The sequence below is a fragment of the Macaca nemestrina genome, chromosome 6 (genome assembly GCF_043159975.1).
Source record: "Macaca nemestrina isolate mMacNem1 chromosome 6, mMacNem.hap1, whole genome shotgun sequence".
NCBI lineage: Eukaryota > Metazoa > Chordata > Mammalia > Primates > Cercopithecidae > Macaca > Macaca nemestrina.
In genome coordinates this window covers 67,465,644-67,489,221 of record NC_092130.1, presented here as the reverse complement: position 1 = coordinate 67,489,221, position 23,578 = coordinate 67,465,644, and the positions used below count along the sequence as shown (strand labels likewise).

Genomic DNA, 23,578 nt, shown 5'->3' with positions numbered 1-23,578 from the left:
CTCCACTCGCCTCCGCTCGCCCCGCCCGGCCGCCGCGCGCCCCTCCTCCCCTGCCCCGCTCCCGGGGAACAGCGCCACACCCTGGCGGGGGCGGGCCTGCACCTCCGCGGGCGCTGCGAGGTGGCCTGGCTGTTGACAACCCATTGCGGGGTAAAAAGGATGTGGCGTGGAGGCGTGCATTTTGTGTCTCTTGTGGGTCCCCTTCTCAAATCGGACTGCTGCAAAAAGCAGGCGGAAAGGAGGCAGGCGTCCTTGTTGCTCCAGCCTGCAATTTAGTGAGACGAGTTTGGCACCTACATTGCTGTGCTAAACCTGCTAAGGCATTTTTGACCTAAAAAATGGAAATGTTTGAGCATCCTGAAAGAACTCTTTGGATGCAGGCCTGCTTTCACCCTCTTTGCCTTAGCTTGTCAGTTTTTCTCACCTACAGACAATCGTTGCCTTGTAAAGACCCTTGAAGAAATCCAACACATCCTCCCTGGGGTACACCTTTTCCAAGAAAGCACTGCATTAAATCTTTTCATGGTGGGCTCACGTTGGCTTGTTGTCTGTTACCGTGGCAAGTGTCCAGATTCTCTCTGTGGAGCCAATATAGTCTGCACTTCCTACACTCAAAATACTCTGAAGAAGACGGAGATTCTAAGGTCCAAGCCTTAGGGCAGGACCTCATTTTTGCTTCCTTCAGAATGAGTTGCCCATGCTCTTCCTCCACCTAAACCTAAGCTCCTGTTATCTCACCCATATGACTTCCAGATACTCCTAAAATTACTCTTCTTTACTCCTATTCTGCACACTGCTGCAAAATTTTTGTCAGAAGCTCCATATTATTATACTAACAGACTAGAGCTCCCATTCCTTAGCAGAGCATTCAATGCCCTGCCCACAACTGGCCCCCAACATTCTGTCTTGGTCCTACACAACCCCTCTGTGCTTTCAAATCTACCTAATTACCCTACTGCCTTCCACTTCTGCAAAAAGTTACCTTGCCCACTCCTAGCTTTTTCCTTTAATGCTAATTCTGCTTCCTCTTTTCTTCCTCAGCACTTCTTAGCTCATCTTTCTCAGCTGCTCCTACCACCACCCAGCCAAATCAGTGAACAAATGAAACAACCTGTCTATTTCTGTCTTTTCACCTACAGTTAATTCTCAATGTGGCAGCCAGTATAATCTGTTTTAAAATGTGTGTCAAGTTGTGCTTTTTCTTCTCAACCCTCCAGCAGCTTCCTATCTGCCTGAAGAATGGCATCAAGGTCACAGGTGACATGGTTCATCCCTCCCCTTTCTGATGTCTTCCCTTACTGATTGCCTCCTTGCTGTGCCTCAGACAAGGTAAGCCCATTCCTGTCTCTGGGCGTTAGTTCACTTTTCTTCTGTTTCAGTGGTTCTCAAGCAGGAGCACTTCCTCTCCCCTTCCTCCTCCTGGGAGAAGGAGTAGCAATGTCTAGAGATACTTTGGTTGTGAAACAGATTGTCACACAAGGAGGGCAGGAGGTGGCAAGTGCAACTAGCATCTAGTGGGTAGAGACTAGGGGTGCTGCTAAACATACTGCAACGCACAGGACAGCCCCCACAACAAAGAATTATCCAGCCCCAAATGTCAATAATGTGACAGTCCAGAAACCCTCCTCTATCTGAAAGTATCTTTCCCCAGTTAGCCATTTAACTGTCCCCTTCCTTTATTCAGGTATTTGCTCAAATGGTACCCCTAATCTCAAATTGCGACCCCCAGTGGTCTCTAGCCCCTGTCTTGCTTGATTTTTCTCCGTAGAATGTATTACTGTCTGACATTATGTTCTACTTTTTTTTTTTTTTTTTAAGACTGTCTCACTCTGTCACCTAGGCTGGAGTGCAGAGGCGTGGTCACAGCTCACCACAGCCTCGACCTCCTGCTGTGCTCAAACCATCCTCCCACCTCAGCCTCCCAAGTAGCTGGGACCGTAGCCGTGTGCCACCATGTCCAGCTAATTTTTTGTACTTTTAGTATAGATGGGGTTTCACCATGTTACCCAGGCCAGTCTTGAACTTCTGACCTCAAGTGATCTGCCCACCTTAGCCTCCCAAAGTTCTGGGATTACAGGCATGAGCCACCACCATGCCAGGCCATGTTCTAATTTTAAATTATCTTTCTTTCCTCACTAGATTATGAGCTCCATGAGGGTAGACATTTTTGCTTCAATATTTCAAGCACATTGAACAGTGCCTGGCACTTAGTAAGTGTTCAGTAACTATTTGTTGAATTAATGAATGAATCAATGAACCTAACGTGTTGTACCACCTGGTATTCCAAGCGTTACATGGACTAGTTCATTTAATCCTCACAACTGCATGAGGAAGATGCTACCTGTTTCATCCTCATTTAAGGAAAAAAAAAATGAGATCTAGTGAGGTCTCATATCACAATAAGTGGCAGAGCTAGGATTCAGAATCAGGCTCTTACCCCTATATTATATTGCTATTATGGGTTGAATTGTATTCCACCTCCCTAAAGAAGACATGTTGGAATCCTAACCTACAGAACCTCAGAGTGTGATCTTATTTGAAGATAGGGTCTTCAAAGAGGTAGTCAAATTCAAATGAACTCATTAGGGTGGACCTCAATCCAGTGTGACTGTTGTCCTTTTAAAACAGGAAATTTGGCCCAGCGTGGTGGCTCACACCTGTAATCCCAGCACTTTGGGAGGCCAAGGTGGGTGGATTACGAGGTCAGGAGATCGAGACCATCCTTGCTAACACAGTGAAACCCTGTCTCTACTAAAAATACGAAAATTTAGCTGGGTGTGGTGGCGGGCACCTGTAGTCCCAGCTACTCGGGAGGCTGAGACAGGAGAATGGTGTGAACCCGGGACGCAGAGCTTGCAGTGAGCCGAGATTGCGCCAGTGTACTCCGGCCTGGGTACACTTTTAATTTGAGACTCCATCTCAAATTAAAAAACAAAAAAAAAGGGAAATTTGGACGGAGACGGATACATATAAAGGGAAGACTGTGAAGAGACATAAGGAGAAGATGGCCATCTACAAGCCAAGAAGAAAGTCCTGGAACAGATCCTTCCCTCACAGCCCTCACAAGGAACCAATCCTGCTGAGACCTTGATCTTGGACTTCCAGCCTCCAAAGCTGTGAGATAATATATTTCTGTTTTGTTTATTTATTTAGAGACAGGGTCTCACTGGGTCACCCAGGCTGGACTGCGGTGGTACAATCTCCACTTACTGCAACCTCCACCTCCCAGGTTCAGGTGATTCTCCCACCTCAGCCTCCCAAGTAACTGGGACTACAGGTGTGTGCCACCACGCTCAGCTAATTTTTTTTTTTTTTTTTTTTTTTTTTTAGAGATAGGGTTTCACCACATTGGCCAGGCTGGTCTCAAACTCCTGACCTCAAGTGATCCCCTACCTTGGCCTTCCCAAGTGCTGGGATTACAGGCATGAGCCACCACGCCCAGCCTCAATTTCTGTTATTTAAGCCACCCAGCTTGTGAGACTGTTACAGCAGCCCTAGGAAACTAGTACAACTGCTTAGCAGAATAACTGAACTGTAAACTTCAAACCAGTTGTAAGTTTGTATAATTTCCTACAAGTTGGGGTTGTTTTTGAGTACTTAAAGTGATTCACAATTTGATTTCTTTTTTTTTTTAATTGAGATGGAGTCTGCCTCTGTCACCCAGACTGGAGTCCAGTGGCATGATCTTGGCTCACTGCGACCTGAGTCTCCCAGGTTCAAATAATTCTCATGCATCAGCCTCCGGAGTAACTGGAACTACAGGTGCACACCACCACACATGGCTAGTTTTTGTGTTTTTTGTAGAGATGGGGTTTCACCATGTTGGCCAGGCTGGTCTTGAACTCCTGACCTCAAGTGATCTGCCTGCCTCAGCCTCCCAAAGTGCTGGGATTACAGGCATGAACTACTGTGCTCAGCCTCACAATTTGATTGTTTTATTTATTTATTATTTATTTATTTTAGCAAAGGAGAAAAATCCTTTTAAATTAGGTATCCAAATCAACCTAGGTTTTTGTCACTACATTTCATGCAGTGGCAACATTTGTACGACATTAACTATGCATGGAGTATCTAGAAATATACTATTCATTTGGATTTCTTCCTTTCTGTATTTTGTTTGTTTGTTTTTCGAGACAAGGTCTTATTCTGTTGTCCAAGCTGGAGTGCGGTGGCACTATCATGGCTCACTGGAGCCCTTACCTCTTGGGCTTGAGCAGTGCTCCCACCTTGACCCCGCCAAGTGCTAGGATTACAGATGTGAGCCACTGTGCCCAGCCCTTGGCTTTCTTTCTGTAAATATTGCTCTCTTTTCAGTTTTCTGTTGACATAGATTCCACATTTCTTCTTTCCTCAAGCATTCAACCAATGGTGAGGCAAAGCAGTATAGTAAGACATAGTACGTGGAGTTCTATCTCTGGATTCAGTCTGTATGAGCTAAATCCCAGCTCTACCATTTAGCTGTGTGACTTTGGGCAAGTTACATAAGCTCTCTGTGCTTCTGATCTCTCATCTGTAAAACAGGGATAAAAATAGTACCTATTTCACAGAGTTCTCATCATGATTAGGTTAGTTACTATTTGTAATGTTTTTAGAAGATAACTTGATGCAAAATAATTGTCTAAGTAATTTAAGAAAGAAAAAAACACACAGCTAGGTGTAATTTTTTTTTTTTTTTTTTTTTTTTGAGATGAGGTCTGGCTCTGTCACCTAAACTGGAGTGCAGTGGTGCAATCTCAGCTCACTGCAACCTTTGCCTCCTAGGCTCAAGCTGTCCTCTCACCTCAGCCCCCCACGTACCTGGGACTACACACACACGCCTCCAAGCCTGGCTAATTTTTGTATTTTTTGTAGAGATGGCGTTTCACCTTGTCGCCCAGGCTGATCTTGAACTCCTGAGCTCAAGCAATCCTCTCCCCTCAGCCTCCCAAGGTGCTGGGATTACAGACGTGAGCCACCATGCCCAGCCTCTAAAATCGAGATAGACATTATTCTTGCCTTTAGTAAATTACAATCAGATTCGGGGAGTATGGGATCCTAATTTATCCCATTAACACTATAAACCTTAGATTCTTTCATAGAAGAGGAAAGAGATGAAGAAGATAACAAACCAGAACCCTGCCTAAGGTCTCAGACGATTCACTTACTCATATTTACTAAATATATCCTGTGTGCCAGATGCTGTTAGATCTGGGAACCAGATAGATGAGATCTGTTTTGGAGGCTGTGAAGAAGGTTGGCCTGGAACCGGTTGACTTTGGCAATTTCTTTTCCTTTTTTTTTTTTTTAATCCCCCAGGCTGGAGTGCAGTGGTGCGATCTTGGCTCACTGAAAGCTCCGCCTCCCAGGTTCACACGATTCTCCTGCCTCAGCCTCCAGGTACCCGCCACCATGCCCGGCTAATTTTCTTTTTTTTTTGTATTTTTAGTAGAGACGGGGTTTTGCCGTGTTAGCCAGGATGGTCTCTATCTCCTGACCTCGTGACCCATGCGCCTCGGTCTCCCAAAGTGCTGGGATTACAGGCGTGAGCCACCACGCCCAGCCAACGTTGGCAATTTCTAAGGAGGAAATTGAACTGACTTGGGATGAGGCAAATACTATTGTTATACCCTCTGTGAACTAGAGAAGAAAATTCTGCTGGATAACTCAGATCAGGCCACTTTTGTTCTACACCAACTGTTTCTTCAGGGTAAGAAAACAAGTTGATGTCATCAAACACGTTCATTCTCATTCATTTATGTTAGAAAGAAGAGGTACAGCATAATTTGCCAGGTAATCTCTTCTTTCCTTTCCCCCACCCCTGCATTTGTAGGGTGCCCTGGCATGGCACCAATGAGACAGGCAGGAGACCCTCAGCCCCTGCAGACACAGCCCTGTTGGCACATACACCCTCCCTCTGCTGTAGGAGGCTTATGATGACATGTCATCAGAATAAAAAGGGAAAGACACAGAGTAAACAAAACCTGAGACATGGACTTGCCAGACGATGGGAGGAAAATGTAGAGGCTGAATGTAATTTAAGAAAGAGCACTGAAGGAAATAAAATGTGAAAATCACCGTGTTTCATTGAATATATTTGAATTACATTTTGTTTACCTCATTTGTCCTATTCTTAAACATTTTCTACTGAAAATATGGACAAAGCATTTTATTCTATTTCTCCCCTTATCAAACAGGAAGTTGATTTTTAGAAAATTAGTGCTCACAGTTGAGAATAAACCAATGTGGAAATATCCTTTAGTTTAGCAAAGTATTTTTAATAGAGAAATTAACTACTAATATGTCATTGCTCTTGCACACAAATCTAGAGATTTTTCATCAGGTTTAAAAGTGTCCTTTATTTCCCCTTGACGTTTCTCTAATGGTACCTGCACAGTGGACTAATAGGAGAAAACAAGTCACTAACAGGTTGTTTCTCTATATTCAAGACCAGTTAGTCCAGTTCCAGATAAAGCCTGGGGTTTGGATTGCATACCAGGATGGTACAGTGTTCACTCACCCTGGGGTATGTGTCCAACCACAGAGAACAATCCACATTTGCCTCATAGCCTACAGGGTGGCATGAAGTTTTGCTTTTCTTTTCATGTAAGAGAAGGACCAGAAGGAGTCAGACAATTTTGTCCTCTTCCTTTCGTGATGAAACAGCAGGTAAATATAATTAACATGAATAAAGAAACTGACCAGGCCAGGTGCTGTGGCTCATGCCTATAATCCCAGTACTTTGGGAAGCCAAGGCAGGAGGATCTCTTAAGCCCAGAAGTTTGTGATCTCATCTCTATAAGAAAAATTTTAAACATTAGCCAGGCATGATGGCATGCTCCTGTAGTTTCAGCTGCTGAGGAGACTAAGGCAGGAGAATGGCTTGAGCCAGCGAGGTTCAGAGTGCAGTGAGCTATGATCACACCAGAGTGACACCCTCTTTCAAAAATTAATAAATAAAAATAAGAAAAGAAAAAGAAACTAAGCAGTTGTATTAAGTTTACATTGCTACTGTAACAAATTATCCGAAACTTGATGGCTTAAAACAACACAAATTTTTTATGTTACAGTGCTCTGTGTCAATATTACTGGGTTAAAATCAAGGTACTGTCAGCAGCGCTTTGTTCCTTTTTGGAGGCTTATAGAAAGATTCATGTTTTTTTGCTTATTGGGTTGTTGCAGAATTCAGTTTGTGGTTGTAGGACTCAAGTCCCCATTTCCTTCCTCATCTTCAAAGCCACTGCCAGCAGCAGTCAAATTCCTCTCATACTTCAAATCTCTCTTCTTTCATCTCATCTCTCTCACCCATCTGCCTTCTACTTCCACTTTTAAGAACTCATGTGATCTGTAATCACAGCACTTTGGGAGGCCGAGGTGGGCGGATCACGAGGTCAGGAGATCGAGACCATCCTGGCTCACACGGTGAAACCCTGTCTCTACTTAAAATACAAAAAATTAGCTGGGTGTGGTGGCGGGCGCCTGTAGTCCCAGCTACTCAGGAGGCTGAGGTAGGAGAACGGCGTGAATCCAGGAAGTGGAGCTTGCAGTGAGCAGAGATCGCGCCACTACACTCCATCCTGGGTGACAGAGTGAGACTCTGTCTCAAAAAAAAAAAAAAAGAACTCGTGTGATTAGATTGGGCCCACCCAGGTAATCCAGGATAATCTCCCAGATCTTTTTTTTTTTTTTTTTTGAGACAGAGTGTCACTCTGTTGCCCAGGCTGGAGTGGAGTGGCGCAATCTTGGCTTACTGCAACCTCCACCTCTCGGGTTCAAGCAATTCTCCTGCCTCAGCCTCCTGAGTATCTGGGATTACAGGCATGCGCCACCCCCCCCGCCCCGCCCCGCTACATATTTTTTTTGTATTTTTAGTAGAGACAGGGTTTCACCATGTTGGTCAGGCTGGTCTAGAACTCCTGACCTCGTGATCTGCCCACCTCAGCCTCCCAAAGTGCTGGGATTTCAGGTGTGAGTCACCGCGCCCGGCCAATCTCCCTGATCTTAAAGTCTACATAATCTTAATCCTATCTGCAAAGTCCCTTTTGCCATGCAAAGTAACATCTTTTCAGGCATGGATATCAGGGCATGGACATCTTTGGGTGGGGGCGAAAGTCATTATTCTGCTTACTACACTAGCCTTACATGGGGGACACATAACCAGCATCAAGTTCCCCGGAAAGAAGGAACATGTTGAGATCAGACAGCTGGTGTAAGTCCTTTCGCTCACATCAAGCGCTATCCCAGGACAGGGCACAGGGTCAAAGCACAGGCCCTGGAGCAGATACCTTGGCTCCATTACTTACTAGCTGTGCACTCTTGGGAAAGTTCTCAACCTCCAAAAGCCCCACTGTTCTCAGCCTATAAAACAAAGATAATGCCAGTATCTACCTCATATGATTTTTGGAATAAATGAGATACTCCATGTAAAGCACTTCACAGAGTGCCTATCTGAAGGACACATACATCAATGAAGTAGACACTAACAAGAGTTTATACCCAACATTATACTATCTTATCTTGTTCCTTTGATTCAAGGATTTGGTATCTGTGAAAATCAAAATACTCTGGCAAAAATAAGAGCACATTTTCATCAATAATTTGACTATGGGAAAGAAGGAGGAAAAGAAAATATATACTGAGCACCTATTTTGTGTTAGACGATTTGTGTGTATGAAGATGCTGACAGCATATTTTGATGGAGTCAGGGTTCACTAAGTACCTGAGGATTAAAGGAGTAGTCTTTTCCAAGGTACAAAGTAGTGAAACAAAATTGCTTATTTTCAGTTTTGTCTAGGATCCCTGGACTAACCCTTGGCCAAGTGAAAGGGACCCTCCAGGCCTACACAGATGTGGGCAAGGAATTGACCTACAAACACACGTCAGGTCAAAGTCAAGCTGTTCTCTGACAGGCGGCAAGCTGATTTATGCAGCTCTTTATCACTTTGCAGTCTCTTCATGCTTCCTGTCTCTCCTCAGTCTCTGACTTTCAGCCTTTTTTGGATGAGTTTTGGCTCACGTTCCTCTAGCTCTTGGACATCAATCATGCTGTGACCACACTGGTTGACTCAAGGACGTGTGTCTTCCTTTCACGACATAAATAACTTTTGCTTTATGATGAGTTCTGCCATGCAGTTAGAGAGAATTACTTGACCACATAGCCTTTTGCATTTTACCCAGGATAGTCTCCCTAAAGTCCATGCTGAGGGAGATTTATAACTAGTTAGTGTTGGGGGATTTGGAATAAGGTTTTGGGAGGACAGGCTTGTTTTTGTTTTTTTCACACCATTGTTCCTAACACATCTTTATCTGTTCACAGCCATAACAAAAACACCCTACTAAAAGTGAGAATTCATTAGTCTAAAAAAATTACATAGCCGGGCGAGGTGGCGGGCGCCTGTAGTCCCAGCTACTTGGGAGGCTGAGGCAGGAGAATGGCGTAAACCCGGGAGGCGGAGCTTGCAGTGAGCTGAGATCCGGCCACTGCACTCCAGCCTGGGTGACAGAGCAAGACTCCGTCTCAAAAAAAAAAAAAAAAAAAAAATTACAATGTATACTCTCTCCAAACGGCACCACCTATTATATGCATCATCTTAACCACCTTTATAGAATTTACTGAAAGTCATTGCTTCTCCACCTTTTGGCTAAGATCAAGGGTAGAATTTACTGAAAGTCACAAGTAAGACTCTAATTTTATACTTTTTTTTTTTTTTTTTTTTTACATAGAGTCTTACTCTGTTGCCCAGGCTGGAGTGCAATGGCACAATCGCAGTTCACTGCAACCTCCAATCTCCCGGGTTCAAGCAGTTCTTCTACCTCAGCCTCCTGAGTAGCTGGGATTATAGGCACATGCCACCACGCCCAGCTAAATTTTGTGATTTTAGTAGAGATGGAGTTTCACCTTGTTAGCTAGACTGGTCTCAAACTCCTGACCTCATGTGATCCACTTGCCTCGGCCTCCCAAAGTGCTGGGATTACAGACGTGAGCCACTGCCCCTGGCCTGATAGTCATTCTTATGCAAATAGTTTGGAATTGGAGACATCAATAGTGATAACTGTAACTTCTAATTTTGTACAATAGTAACTGAGTTAGTATTTAATGCAGTATACCCAGTCTATATCACATGCGTATTTGCTATGTTTATAACCCAACACACTGGCATATGAAATGGTTTAAAGGAAAAGTCTCCATTTCTGGATTCTTTGGAAATGTGATTACTTACAACCTGTCTTTAACATGTAGGAAAACCATTTTACTTTGATTATTTCATATCAAATTCACAACTTGCAAAATTAAGTGGAGGATAGGCAGTTATCTTAATAAACTAATACAGAAAACAACATTGGCTTAATTTCAGAGTAATCTTTTTAAATAAATTATTTTTGTTGTTAACTGAAACCACTTTTCCAATTTGTATTTATTCAGAGGAAAAATTTTTAAAAGTCACCTCGTAATGAAGAACAGCATCAGTTTATATGGTGTGAGTTCTTTTCATTTGTCTTAGATTGCATCTACACTGACAGAAGAAAGTAGAAAGGTAAGCAATTATCTTAGGATTGTACTAGTAAAAATTACATCCATTATATCTACTTGGTATAGACAGCCCAGGCTGTCTTTCAGCATAGGAAAATTGATCGTGGGTAGGTTTTTCAGGGTGACTTAGTTTGAGACCAAGAAATAGTCGTTACTGTTTTTGTCAAGTATAAAATAGATTCCAGAATGCATGCCTTTGTCCTTGAAGGCCCTTCTCTTAGTATTGTACCTAATTATTTAGATATAATTTGTTAAAGGTTTTACACTTATTTAAAGAAGGCTAATGAGTGACCAGCATTTAATATTCATTCATTCATTCACTTAACAACTATTCACTGAGCACCTACTCTCTGCTAGGTGCTGAAGATACACCAGGAACCAATATAGATTAGGTCCACATTTTATGGATCTCACAGATCATAACCACAGCAACATTTGCTATCTGTCATTAAGAGTTTGAAATTTTAATATCTTAACCTAATGTTTACATTTTTCTTATCACTAAAGAAAAAACTATTATCAATATATTTGACAACTGATAAACTCAGTGTGACTATGTTTTACCATATATCCTTTGTTCTCTCTTTACCAGTGACTTTGCTAGCGGTAAATTCTTTTTAACTTCATTGGGCTTTCTTTTCCCTTTCCCATAGATCCAGTAGTTGAGAGAGCACTGGCTTCATGGTTGAGTCATCATTTTGCTAAATTATATAATAAATTCATAAATACTAACAGTGGAAAAACTAAGCAGTGGAGGAAAAATCCACTGTTTATCTTCATCTCCCAGTCTCCCAGTATTTTCCCAGTGGTGTCAATTGTGAAATGTTGGACTCATAGGAAATGGGAGACAGAGCTAGTCAATGACCTGACCAAGCATCTGATGATAATAATGTTTTTATTCTATAAGGAGACACTTAAAACTGTATAAATAGACATTTTATTGTTTTCCTCTAAATGTGTTTAACTCTAAAAATGTTTTAGTGCAAAATGTGTTAGCAGTTAGCAATTGTTTGTTATACTAGTGATCCAACATCTGTTAACAATAAGGTTCTGGCATACCATCTGTATTAGTCCATTCTCATGCTGCTATAAAGAACTGCCCAAGACTGGGTAATTTATAAAGAAAGGAGGTTTAATTGACTCACAGTTCTGTGGGGCTAGGGACACCTCAGAAAATTTACAAGTATGGCGGAAGGGGAAGCAAACACATCCTTCTTCACATGGTGGCAGGAGAGAGAATGAGAACCAGGTGAAGTGGGGAGCCCCTTATGAAACCATCAGATCTTGTGAAAACTTACTCATTATCATGAGAATAGCATGAGGGTAACCACCCCCATGATTCAATTATCTCCCACTGGGTCCCACCCATGACACGTGGGGATTATGGAAACTACAATTCAAGATGAGATTTGGGTGGGGACACAGCCAAACCATATCACCATCCCATATGAGTAATTCTGAAGAAAAGGAAGCCAGAGTAGCAGGGTAGCAGTCACCCCAAAATAACCCTGGGACTACAGCTTTGGGCAGAGCAACCCCTAGGCGAAAGCTATGAAGTGAACAGAGCTGTTTATCCATTAACTCATCTGTTCTATACCCATCTATACTGACTATGATGTTCCAATATTATGCACAAGGATGAAAAAGATTTACTTCCTGCCCAAAAACATTTACACATTTTAGCTTCCTTCCTAAAGTCAGCTTCCTGAATTTTCTACACTTACATACCCATAAGGCCAGTATCCTACTGTTCTTTGGCCTCTTGATTTCCTCCTGTTATCAAAAACAGAGGCTTTTTTTTTTTTTTTTTTTTTTTTGAGACACAGTCTCACTCTGTCGTCCAGGCTGGAGTGCAGTGGTGTGATCTTGGCTCACTGCAATCTCCACCTCCTGGGTTGAAGTGATTCTCCTGCCTCAGCCTCCCAAGTAGCTAGGATTACAGGTGCATGCCACCACACCTGGCTAATTTTTGTATTTTTAGTAGAGGCGGGGTTTCACCATGTTGGTCAGGCTGGTTTCGAACTCCTGACCTCGTGGTCTGCCCACCTTGGCCTTCCAAAGTTCTGGTATTACAGGTGTGAGCCACTGCACTCGGCCAATAGCAGAGACATTTTCCCCCTGAGTGTATATAATTTCCCAAGATCCACCATTCATGGATAAGGCCAGGCTTGATTTTTGAGTCTCGAATGCTCTGTTGACTTTTAGATATGAACCCTAGATAGGAAACCAAGCTGACTACCTTTTTTTTTTTTTTTTTTTTTTTTTGGTCTTAGCATAATTAGACCAAAATCTTTTAGGCATAAGGGCACATTTCCTTTTTAGTCTCCAACTAAAGTTTTCATGGCTTTTTAAATTTTATTATCCACGTATTTGTCCAACAAATGCTTGTTGAGTGCCTATAAAATGCCAGTCACACTGTTAAGCAAAAATAAACTTTCTTTTTTTTCCATTCACTCTGTTGCCTAGGCTGGAGTACAGTGGCTCAATCTTAGCTCACTACAACTTCTGCCTCCTGGGTTCATGCGATTCTCGTGTCTCAGCCTCCTGAGTAGCTGGGAATACAGGTGTGAGCCACCATGCCTGGCTAATTTTTGTGCTTTTAGTAAAGTCTGGTTTTCACCACATTGGCCAGGCTGGTCTTGACCTCAAGTGATCTGCCTGCCTTGGCCTTCCAGAGTGCTGGGATTACAGACATGAGTCACCACACCCAGGCAAAAAACTAAACATTTCTAATTGGCATTAGTAACACAAAACATAAAATAGATAAGTATAAATTTGACATGAATATGTGATATACTTATTTATTTATTTATTTTGAGACAGAGTCTCACTCTGTCTGTCACCTAGGCTGCAGTGCAGTGGCATGATCTTGGCTCACTGCAACCTCTGCCTCCTGGGTTCAAGTTATTCTCCTGCCTCAGCCTCCCAAGTAGCTGGGATTATAGGCACGTGCCACCACACTGGGCTAATTTTTTGTATTTTTAGTAGAGATAGGGTTTCACTATGTTAGCCAGGCCGGTCTTAAACTCCTGGCCTCAAGTGATCCTCCCGTCTCAGCCTCCCAAAGTGATGGGATTACAGGCATCAGCCACCACACCCGGCCTGTGATGTACATATTTAAAGAAAACTATAGGCCGGGCACGGTGGCTCAAGCCTGTAGTCCCAGCACTTTGGGAGGCCGAGACGGGCGGATCACGAGGTCAGGAGATCGAGACCATCCTGGCTAACACGGTGAAACCCCGTCTCTACTAAAAAAATACAAAAAACTAGCCGGGCGCGGTGGCAGGCGCCTGTAGTCCCAACTGCTCGGGAGGCTGAGGCAGGAGAATGGCGTAAACCCGGGAGGCGGAGCTTGCAGTGAGCTGAGATCCGGCCACTGCACTCCAGCCTGGGTGGTAGAGCGAAACTCCGTCTCAAAAAAAAAAAAAAAAAAAAAAAAGAAAACTATATAACCTGACTGGGGAACATAATAGTCTAAGGACATATTCATATTATAAGTAATTTTCCTCAAATGTATATGTAAGTTTAACATAATCTCAGCGTTTGGGATTTGACAGAATGATTCTAATTACCAGTAAGAATTAAACAAACAGGCCGGGCGCGGTGGCTCAAGCCTGTAATCCCAGCACTTTGGGAGGCCGAGACGGGCGGATCACGAGGTCAGGAGATCGAGACCATCCTGGCTAATATGGTGAAACCCCGTCTCTACTAAAAAATACAAAAAACTAGCCGGGCGAGGTGGTGGGCGCCTGTAGTCCCAGCTACTCGGGAGGCTGAGGCAGGAGAATGGCGTAAACCCGGGAGGCGGAGCTTGCAGTGAGCTGAGATCCGGCCACTGCACTCCAGCCTGGGCGACAAAGCGAGACTCCGTCTCAAAAAAAAAAAAAAAAAAAAAGAATTAAACAAACATGTGAAAGGAACTAGTAACATTTCAAAATAGAAAAGTCTGAGCAAAGAGTGCCTTATCACATATGTAGCTACAGTAATTAAAACTATGGGTCCTGGTGCAGGGATGGACAAACCACAGAAATAAAATATCATATGGACAGTCCAATATATACATGAAATTAGCATGTGATATGGTTTGAATTGTCCCCTCCACAATTCAGGTGTTGCCAATGTGACAGTATTAAAAGGTGGGGTCGGCTGGGCATGGTGGCTCACGCCTGTAGTCCCAACACTTTTGGAAGGCCGAGGCAGGCGAATCACCTGAGGTCGCGAGTTTGAGACCAGCCCGACCAACATGGAGAAACCCCGTCTGTACTAAAAATACAAAATTAGCCGGGCGTGGTAGCACATGCCTGTAATTCCAGCTGCTCAGGAGGCTGAGGCAGGAGAATTGCTTGAACGCGGGGGGGCAGAGGTTGTGGTGAACCAAGATCATACCACTGCACTCTAGCCTGGGCAACAAGAGTGAAACTCCATCTCCAAAAAAAAAAGTGGGGCCTTTAAGAGGTGATTAGGCCATGGTGAAGGCTCTTCCCTTGTGAATAGGATTAAGTACCCTTATAAAGCGGCTTGATGAGGGAGTCAGACCTGTTTTTTGCCCTCCCACCTTCTGCCATGTGGGGACACAGCATTCCTCCCCTCTGGAGCATGCAGTTTTCAAGGGATCATCTTGGAAGCAGAGACTGGACCCTCAGGAGAAAACAAACCTGCCAGCACGTTGATCTTGAACTTCCCAGCCATCAGGACTGTGAGAAAATAAATTTCTGTGTTTTATAAATTACCCAGTATCCAGTATTTTGTTATAGCAGCACAAATAGACTAGGACAGCATGTGAAAAAAGTGGAGGAGAATGGCAAAAAAAAAAAAAAAAAAAAAAAGCAAAAGAAACATGAATCTAAAAATTGAAAAGCAAACCTGAAAAAGTACTTTATATATGTGTACTGCAGATGGGATTAATAACTATATATAAACAGTTATCTAAGAAAAACATAAAAATTCCAAGAACAGTAGACAAAATATATGAATAGGAAAATCCACAAAATAAACAAAAATAAGAAAAAATAAATAGATAACATGCATGGGAAATATGTTCAATCTCACTTGTCATCCAAAACTGGATTAAAATAAGAACTTATTTTTGGCTGATGGGTGAAAACATAGTAAAATCGGTAATACTCAGGGCTGATGAGAGAGTACAGAAAATATATGCAAAGCTATCCTATCAACATTGTTTATAATACCAAAAGATTGGAAACATCCTTAAAGCCATTAAGCAGACAATTCATTAAACACTATACTATAGCCAAACAAGATAGTAGAGAACCATTCAAAATGATAACAAATAATGTTAATATAAAGAGCTGTTTTTTATGTGTACTATGATTACTTTCTGAAATAGTATGTGTAGTTTTTTAAAATAGATAACACAGATATATATAAAGTAAAAATTTAAAGTGTCCTCTACTTACCTGCCCTTCCCTTCCATCTCATTCCTTGTTGTTAAAAATCTGAGCCTGGGCAACATGGCAAAACCCTGTCTCTACAAAAAAATACAAACATTAGCTAGGCATGGTAGCATGCACCTGTAGTCCCACCTACTCAGGAGGCTGAGGTGGCCAGGTCACTTGAGCCTGGGAGGTCTAGGCTGCAGTGAGCGGTGTTTGCACCACTGCACTCCAGCCTGGAAGGCAGACCGAGACCCTGTCTCAAAAAAAAAAAAAAAAAAATTGGTTTGTATCCTGTCAGATAATTTTTTTTTTTTTTTTTTTTTTTTTTGATGGAGTTTCACTCGTTGCCCAGACTGGAGTGCAATGGCACAATCTCGGATTACCGCAACCTCTGCCTCCCAGATTCAAGTGATTCTCCTGCTCAGCCTCCCGACTAGCTGGGATTACAGGCATGTTCCACCACGCCTGGCTAATTTTGTATTTTTAGTGGAGACGGGGTTTCTCCATGTTGGTCAGGCTGGTCTTGAACTCCTGACCTCAGGGGATCCACCCACCTCAGCCTCCCAAAGTGCCGGGATTACAGGTGTGAGCCACTGTGCCCAGCCCCTGTTAGATAATTTTCTGTACAAATAAAATCATATATCCATGTGTCTACATAGGGATTTATATTTGTATCTACATATCAACATACAGGATTTTGTTGTTGCTGTTGTTGAGACAGAGTCTCGCTCTGTTGCCCAGGCTGGAGTGCAGTGGCGCGATTTCAGCTTACTGCAACCTCTGTCCTCTGGGTTCAAGCAATTCTCTGCCTCAGCCTCCCAAGTAGCTGGAATTACAGATACCCACAACCATGCCCAGCTAATTTTTGTAATTTTAGTTAGCCTCCCAAAGTGCTGGGATTACAGGCATGAGCCACTATGCCTGGCCAACATACAGGAATTTTAAATGAAATACGGGTCATACTGTGTGTGTGTGTGTGTGTGTGTGTGTGTGTGTAATTAAATAACTTGCTTTTTATCTACAATATATCAAGAATATCTGTGATATATTAAATTAAAAAAATAAGTGAGGCTGAGGCAGGTGGATCACAAGGTCAGGAGATCAAGACCATCCTGGCTAACACAGTGAAACCCTGTCTCTACTAAAAATACAAAAACTTAGCCAGGCGTGGTGGTGGGCACCTGTATTCCCAGCTACTCAGGAGGCTGAGGCAGCAGAATGGCATGAACCTGGGAGGCACAGCTTGCAGTGAGCTGAGATCGCGCCACTGCACTCCAGCCTAGGCAACAGAGCAAGACTCCAACTCAAAAAACAAACAAACAAACAAAAAAACACACATAAGTGGGGGAAGAGGGAGGGGCGTGTGTGTGTATATATGTAAGTGTGTGTATGTGTGTGTGTGTGCACGCACCTGCTGACAAAAAAGTCTGGGCAAATAGATTCCTTAGTGGAGAGAGTACTGATGGGTTTTTTTTTTGTTTTTTTGTTTTTTTGTTTTTTTGTTTTGAGTCAGAGTCTCACTCGGTCACCCAGGCTGGAGTTCAGTGACATGATTGAGGCTCACTGCAGCCTCAACCTCCCAGGCTCAGGTGATTTTCCTACTTCAGCCTCCCCACTAGCTGGGACTACAGGCTCATAATACCACGCCTGGCTAATTTTTGTATTTTTTGTAGAGATGGGGTTTCACCCTGTTGCCTAGGCTGGTCTTGAACTCCTGAGCTCAAGTGATCTTCCTGCCTCAGCCTCCCAAAGTGTTGGGATTACAGGCATGAACCACCGCACCTGGCCAACTTTTATTTTTTTGATATATATTAATATATTCCTGTTGTTTAACTTTTGAAAATAATGAATATATATTACTTTTTAATATTACTTTTACAACCAGAATGAAATCTGTTTTCATTACAAAGGGAAAACAACCCCACAGTTCTACTGGGAAACTTGTAAGCCAGCATTTGGTTGAGGTCTCACTGATAAATGGTTAGTTATTACCCTTATGACCTCCTGCCTCTTCATAGTCTGCAAGTTAATATTAATATTCCATATTGTAAATAAAAATGTGAACTACATAAACTATATATATTTAAAGTGAATTGTGACTACATTTAGGATTTCTAGATGATATGGAGCTTGCATTTTTCTGGTTTATCGACTTGGATAGTTATTTCTATAATTACTATAATCCAGCAATAACAGGACAAATGAAAGCTACCACAGCAGGAAGGAATTAAAAACCGCAATCATTTTGTTGCCATTTTTGTTATTGCCATAGGTGGTAAGATTGATTTCCTTTTTGAATCCAAGGAACTGAGCTATAAATGACCCTTCCAGGGTGAACAGAGGGAGAACGCCTTCTATGCACAGTCAGCATTCTCTACCATCCATTCTGTTAGACTGCAGGTCAGCAAGGAAAAGGGCCTACCTGGTGTGTAGATTGAGTTGTGGCTAAACTGGGGCACCTATTTGGGCACCTCTACAGCCCCTTCAGTGTCCTTTTTCCTCTGAGGATGAATACTCTTCTATTCCCACCCTCATTTTCTTTATAATATCTGCTTTCAGAAAAAGTCTGAAATGTGCTTATAATGTGCCACCACCTAAATAGGGAACAAACCTAGGGCAGTGTTGGGGCTGGAATGATCAAGTCTGGCACAGTCTCTAGACCTTGACTAAATATCTGAAGACGAGAGCTCCAAGACAACCTGCCCCTAGCCCCTATATCTATGTAGAGTCATGAATTTGTAGCTATAATAAAATATCTTACCTATAAAGTTCTGGCCCTATGGATGTGGGTGTTTTTATGCCTTTGTGAGTGTCTTCTCTTCCATGTTTGGCCTTGCTTTTTATGCCTCTATTTCTTTTTCTCTCTTCATTTCTTTTCTTTTCTCTTTACTTTTTCCTCTTAACTGGCCATAATATATTGCAAAAGCTGATTTCTTATTGACCTTATCAAGTAATTATATTTTCTATATACTTTAATAATGAAACTTGGCTGGCACTTATTTGGAGGCTAGGGGTCAACTATGTTTTATATTCCATTATCACGAATTGATATTGCATTATTCATTTATAGGGTTATTTCTCCCAATAGGGTGTAAACACCCTGAGAGCTGGGCCTTGGTCTCATTCTCTGCTGTATTCCAATGGGGTCCACTCTGCAGCAACAGCAGACATCCTTCATTTACCCTTTCCCAATCCCAATCCTTTCCTTTTCCCCTGAAAGTAACTACATCTTGAGTTTTATGTTCATTGCTTTCTTGCTTTCTTTATAGTTCTGTTACCCATGATGCACCTCTAAACTCTGATGCTTAATTTACCTTCTAACTATATACATCTTTTAGGTCTCTTCTACTCTACCCCTTCAATCCCCTTTGCTCCACCTTTTTCTGCTTATTTCTGAAAGAAACTGGGTTGTTTTATTTGACTTGTAGAGTTTCCCACATCTGTATTTTGCTGATTGCATTCCTATGTAATTTACACTTGTCTGTCTTCTGTATTTTCTATAAATTGGTAGTGAGATTATGGGCTTAATCAGATTCAGGTACAATTTTCAGGCTAGACTTCTTTGTAGGTGACTTGTAGAAAATATGTAATAACTGTCTCTCTCTGTGTGTGATGTTGGCAACCATTGATCCATTAATTCATCAGGAATTGAAAACTTCTCTACTTCTACTTGCTTACTTTGTAGAGAAAAGACAATAAATGCCTAATGAAAGTGCATCTTTAGGTATACAAAATATATAAAACAAATATTTACAAATAAGAGCACTTACTAACCATAGACCTACAGTGAAAGATCTACTAAAAGACACACTTCAGTTAGAAGAACAGTAAACCCAGGGAGAAAAAATTAAATGTAAGCAAAAATGAAGAGCATAGAAATCGATAAATTAAGTTGGTAAGCACAATTAACTATCAATATAAAAAATAATTTGAGGGTTAAAAATAATGTGGGGGCCAGGCGCGGTGGCTCACGCCTGTAATTGCAGCACTTAGGGAGGCTAAGGTGGGCAGATCACCTGAGGCCAGGAATTTGAGACTAGCCTGGCTAACATGGCAAAAACCCATCTCTACTAAAAATACAAAAATTAGCTGGGCATGCTGACATATACCTGTAATTCCAGATACTCGGGAGGCTGAGGCAGGAGAATTGCTTGAACCGGGAGGTGGAGGTTGCAGTGAGCTGAGATTGCACCATTGCACTCCAGCCTGGGTGACAAGAGTAAAACTCCATCTAAATAAATAAATAAATAAAAACAATAATGTAAGAGTACTTACTAGGTAATTAAAGCTTATTTAGCTTTGTGTCTTTTTCAAGAGAATCAAAAAATACTGTGTATGTAACTGGAGACTTTATAGGAAAAATGTAGAGATAAATATTCATGTTAAAAAAAATAAAAATGCTACACATAGCTTTAAAACCAACAAAGAAGGAAAGAAGAATATAGAAAACTTGATCAGTCCCAAAGAAGTGAGAGGAATAAAAAGAGAAAAAGAAAAAGGATAGTATAGCAAAGACCTAAATAAGATGGTAAAAATAAATTTAAATATACCAGGATGACTAACTATATAAGTTAATTAAGTAGAATTCATTTACTAATAGATAAAAATCATCTCATTTGATTAACAAGCAAGCAAACAATAGTGTAAGTAGTTCAAGGAGCCCATTTAAAACCATCCAGAAATTTCAAAATAAAAGTAAAGAAAAAATAACAATCAAATACAAATTTAAAAAAAAGAGAATGCAGAAATGCTAATAACATATAGTGGAATTAACAGCAAACACATAGAATTATTTTTCTTTTTTTTCTTTTTTTTTTTTTTTTTTTGAGACAGAGTCTCGCTTTGTCACCCCGGCTGGGGTGCAGTGGCACTATCTCGGCTCACTGCAACGTCCGCCTCCCAGGCTCAAGTGATTCTCATGCCTCCGTCTCCCAAGTAGCTAGGATTACAGGCACCCGCCACCACGCCTGGCTAATTTTTGTATTTTTAGTAGAGATGGGTTTTTGCCATGTTGGCCAGGATGGTCTCAAACTCATGACCTCAAGTGATCCCCCCCAATTCAGCCTCCCAAAGCGCTGGGATTACAGGCATGAGTCACAAATAAAATTTAAGATGAAAAGCATCATTTGGGGTAAAAATGAAAACTTTTTAAATGATAGGATAATTTAAGTCAGGCGTGGTGGTTCATGCCTGTAATCCCAGCACTTTGGGAGGCTGAGGTGTTCGGATTGCTAGAGTTCAGCAGTTCGAGACCAGCCTGGGCAACGTGACAAAACTCCATCTCTACAAAAAGTACAAAAATTAGCCAAGCGTGGTGGCGGGTGCCTTTAATCCCAGCTACTTTAGAGGCTGAGGTGGGAGGATTGTTTGAGCCCAGGATGCAGAGGTTGCAGTGAGCTGTGATCAAGCCACTTCACTCCAGCCTGGAGGACAAAGTGAGACTTTGTCTCAAAAAAAAAAAAAAAAAAAGGAAAGGAAAGGCTAAAGGAAAGGCAGGGCAGGGCAGGGCAGGGCAGGGAAGGGAAGGGAAACTTAGTATGAACCAGCACATCCCCAGCTGTGGTGGCTACAGGAAGAAACTCCTGTTTGAGAAAAGCAGAGGGAAAAATAAAGGGGACTTTGTCTTGCACCTTAGGTACCATCTTGGCCACAGTGGGTGTATAGTAAATAAGAAGGCTCTTAGAGTCCCTGAGTCCAGGCCTAGGCTGTTGGACAGCATTTCTGGACCCACCCTGGGCCAGAGGGGAGCCTACTGCCCTGAAGGCTGTTTTTGTTTGTCTGTTTGTTTTGTTTGCTTGTTTGTTTGTTTGTTTTGAGATGGAGTCTCACTCTGTCGCCCAGGCTAGAGTGCAGTGGCGCAATCCCTGTTCACCGCAACCTCCACCTCCTGAGTTTAAGCCATTCCCCTGCCTCAGCCTCCTGCGTAGCTTGGATTACAGGTGCCCAACACCACAGCCAGCTAATTTTTGTGTTTTTAGCAGAGATGGGGTTTAACCATGTTGGCCAGGCTGGTCTCAAACTCCTGACCTCAAGTGATCCGCCCACCTCAGCCTCCCAAAGTGCTGGGATTACAGGCGTGAGCCACTGCGCCCAGTCAAATTATGGTATAGTCATTCAATACATTTCTAGTGGTCACCAATATTTCTTTTCTTTTTCTTTCTTCTTTCTTTTCTTTGTATTTTGAGACAGGGTCTTGCTCTTTCACGCAGACTGGAGTACAGTGGTGCGTTCACAGCTCATTGCAACCTCTGCCTCCCAGTCTCAAATGATCCTCCCACCTCAGCCTTCTGAGTAGCTGGGACTACAGGCATGAGCCACCACACCCGGCTAATTTTTTTTGTATTTTTTGTAGAGATGAGGTTTTGCCATGTCGCCCAGGAGGGTCTTGAACTTCTGGATTGAAGCAATCCGCCTGTCTTGGCCTCCCAAGGTGCTGGGATTATAGGCGACAGTCACCGCACCAGGGCACTGGTCACCAATATTTCTCTATTACTTCTTCTGAGTACATGGAATATACATGTCTTCCCCTTTGAGGTTTAGCTTACCAATGTGATTTGCTTTGGCCCCTGAAATTTGAGGAACATTTTAGCAACCCATTGAGATTCTCCATGCTTTCTTCTGCTGCAGCAATTGTAGAAACACATATTGGGTTAGAGGCCCATGAAATGCTAAGCATTCCAGACCACTGATAGAGGACAACAGATTTCACATGCACAAGAGGTAAACTTGTGTTCTGTTAAGCCACTGAGGTTTTGGTGGTGTTTATCACAGCATAACCTACATCATTTTGATTGATACTGTATACTGTGCAGTCAGTAAAATAAGTGTATGACATATATATATATGTAATGAAATGGAAAATGTCTAAGGTATATTAATAATAAACAAGGGACATAGCTATATAGAAATATTCTATTTGTAATTTTTTTTCAAAAAAGTTATCTATAGAAAAATAAAGACTGAGGAACTCTTCCAAATTAAAGGGACCTAAAGAGGCTGACAAATAAATGTAGTATAAATCTTGGATTGGATCTCGGACTAAAAAAAGTTTTTTCTCTTTTGCTCTAAAATATGCAAGTAGAGGCTAGGTGAGGTAGCTCACGCCTGTAATCCCAGCACTTTGGGAGGCCGAGGTGGGTGGATCACAAGGTCAAGAGATGGAGACCATCTTGGCCAACATGGTGAAACCCCATCTCTACTAAAAATACAAAAATTAGCTGGGCGTAGTGGCATGCACCTGTAATCCCAGCTACTTGGAAGGCTGAGACAGGAGAATCACTTGAACCCAGAAGGTGGAGGTTGCAGTGAGCTGAGATTGCACCACTGCACTCCAGTCTGGTGACAGAGTGAGACTCCATCTCAAAAAAATAAATAAATAAAATAAATTTAAAAATGCTAGTAGAGTAGTGAAATTTTAATAAGGTCTGTAGATTAGGTAATATTACATTGATGTTAATTTCTTGATTTTTATACTTGTGCTTTGGTTATATAGGAAAATGTCTTTGTTTTTAGGAAACACACTGATGTATTTAGTGGTAAAGTGGCATCATATTTGCAAGTCAATCTCAAATTGTTCAGAAAAAAATATGTAGAGAGAAAGGATAATAAAACTAAAATAGTAAAATGCTAATATTTGAGGAGTCTGGGCGAAGGGTATGTTTTTTGTGCTATTTTT

The 23,578-nt window shown here is 42.1% G+C and overlaps 1 protein-coding gene across 1 annotated transcript in view; it reads left to right on the top strand.

The window, feature by feature from the left end:
* The first annotated feature begins 1,218 nt into the window (after positions 1 to 1,218).
* The window catches only part of LOC105499969 (decapping mRNA 2), a 91,134-nt gene continuing 68,774 nt past the window's right edge, over positions 1,219 to 23,578 (top strand). Inside the window, exon 1 of the mRNA XM_011772867.3 lies at positions 1,219 to 1,329. Within this exon, the coding sequence (XP_011771169.1) occupies positions 1,286 to 1,329 (44 nt within the window). The 5' untranslated portion in view covers positions 1,219 to 1,285. The remainder of the gene's footprint in view (positions 1,330 to 23,578) is intronic.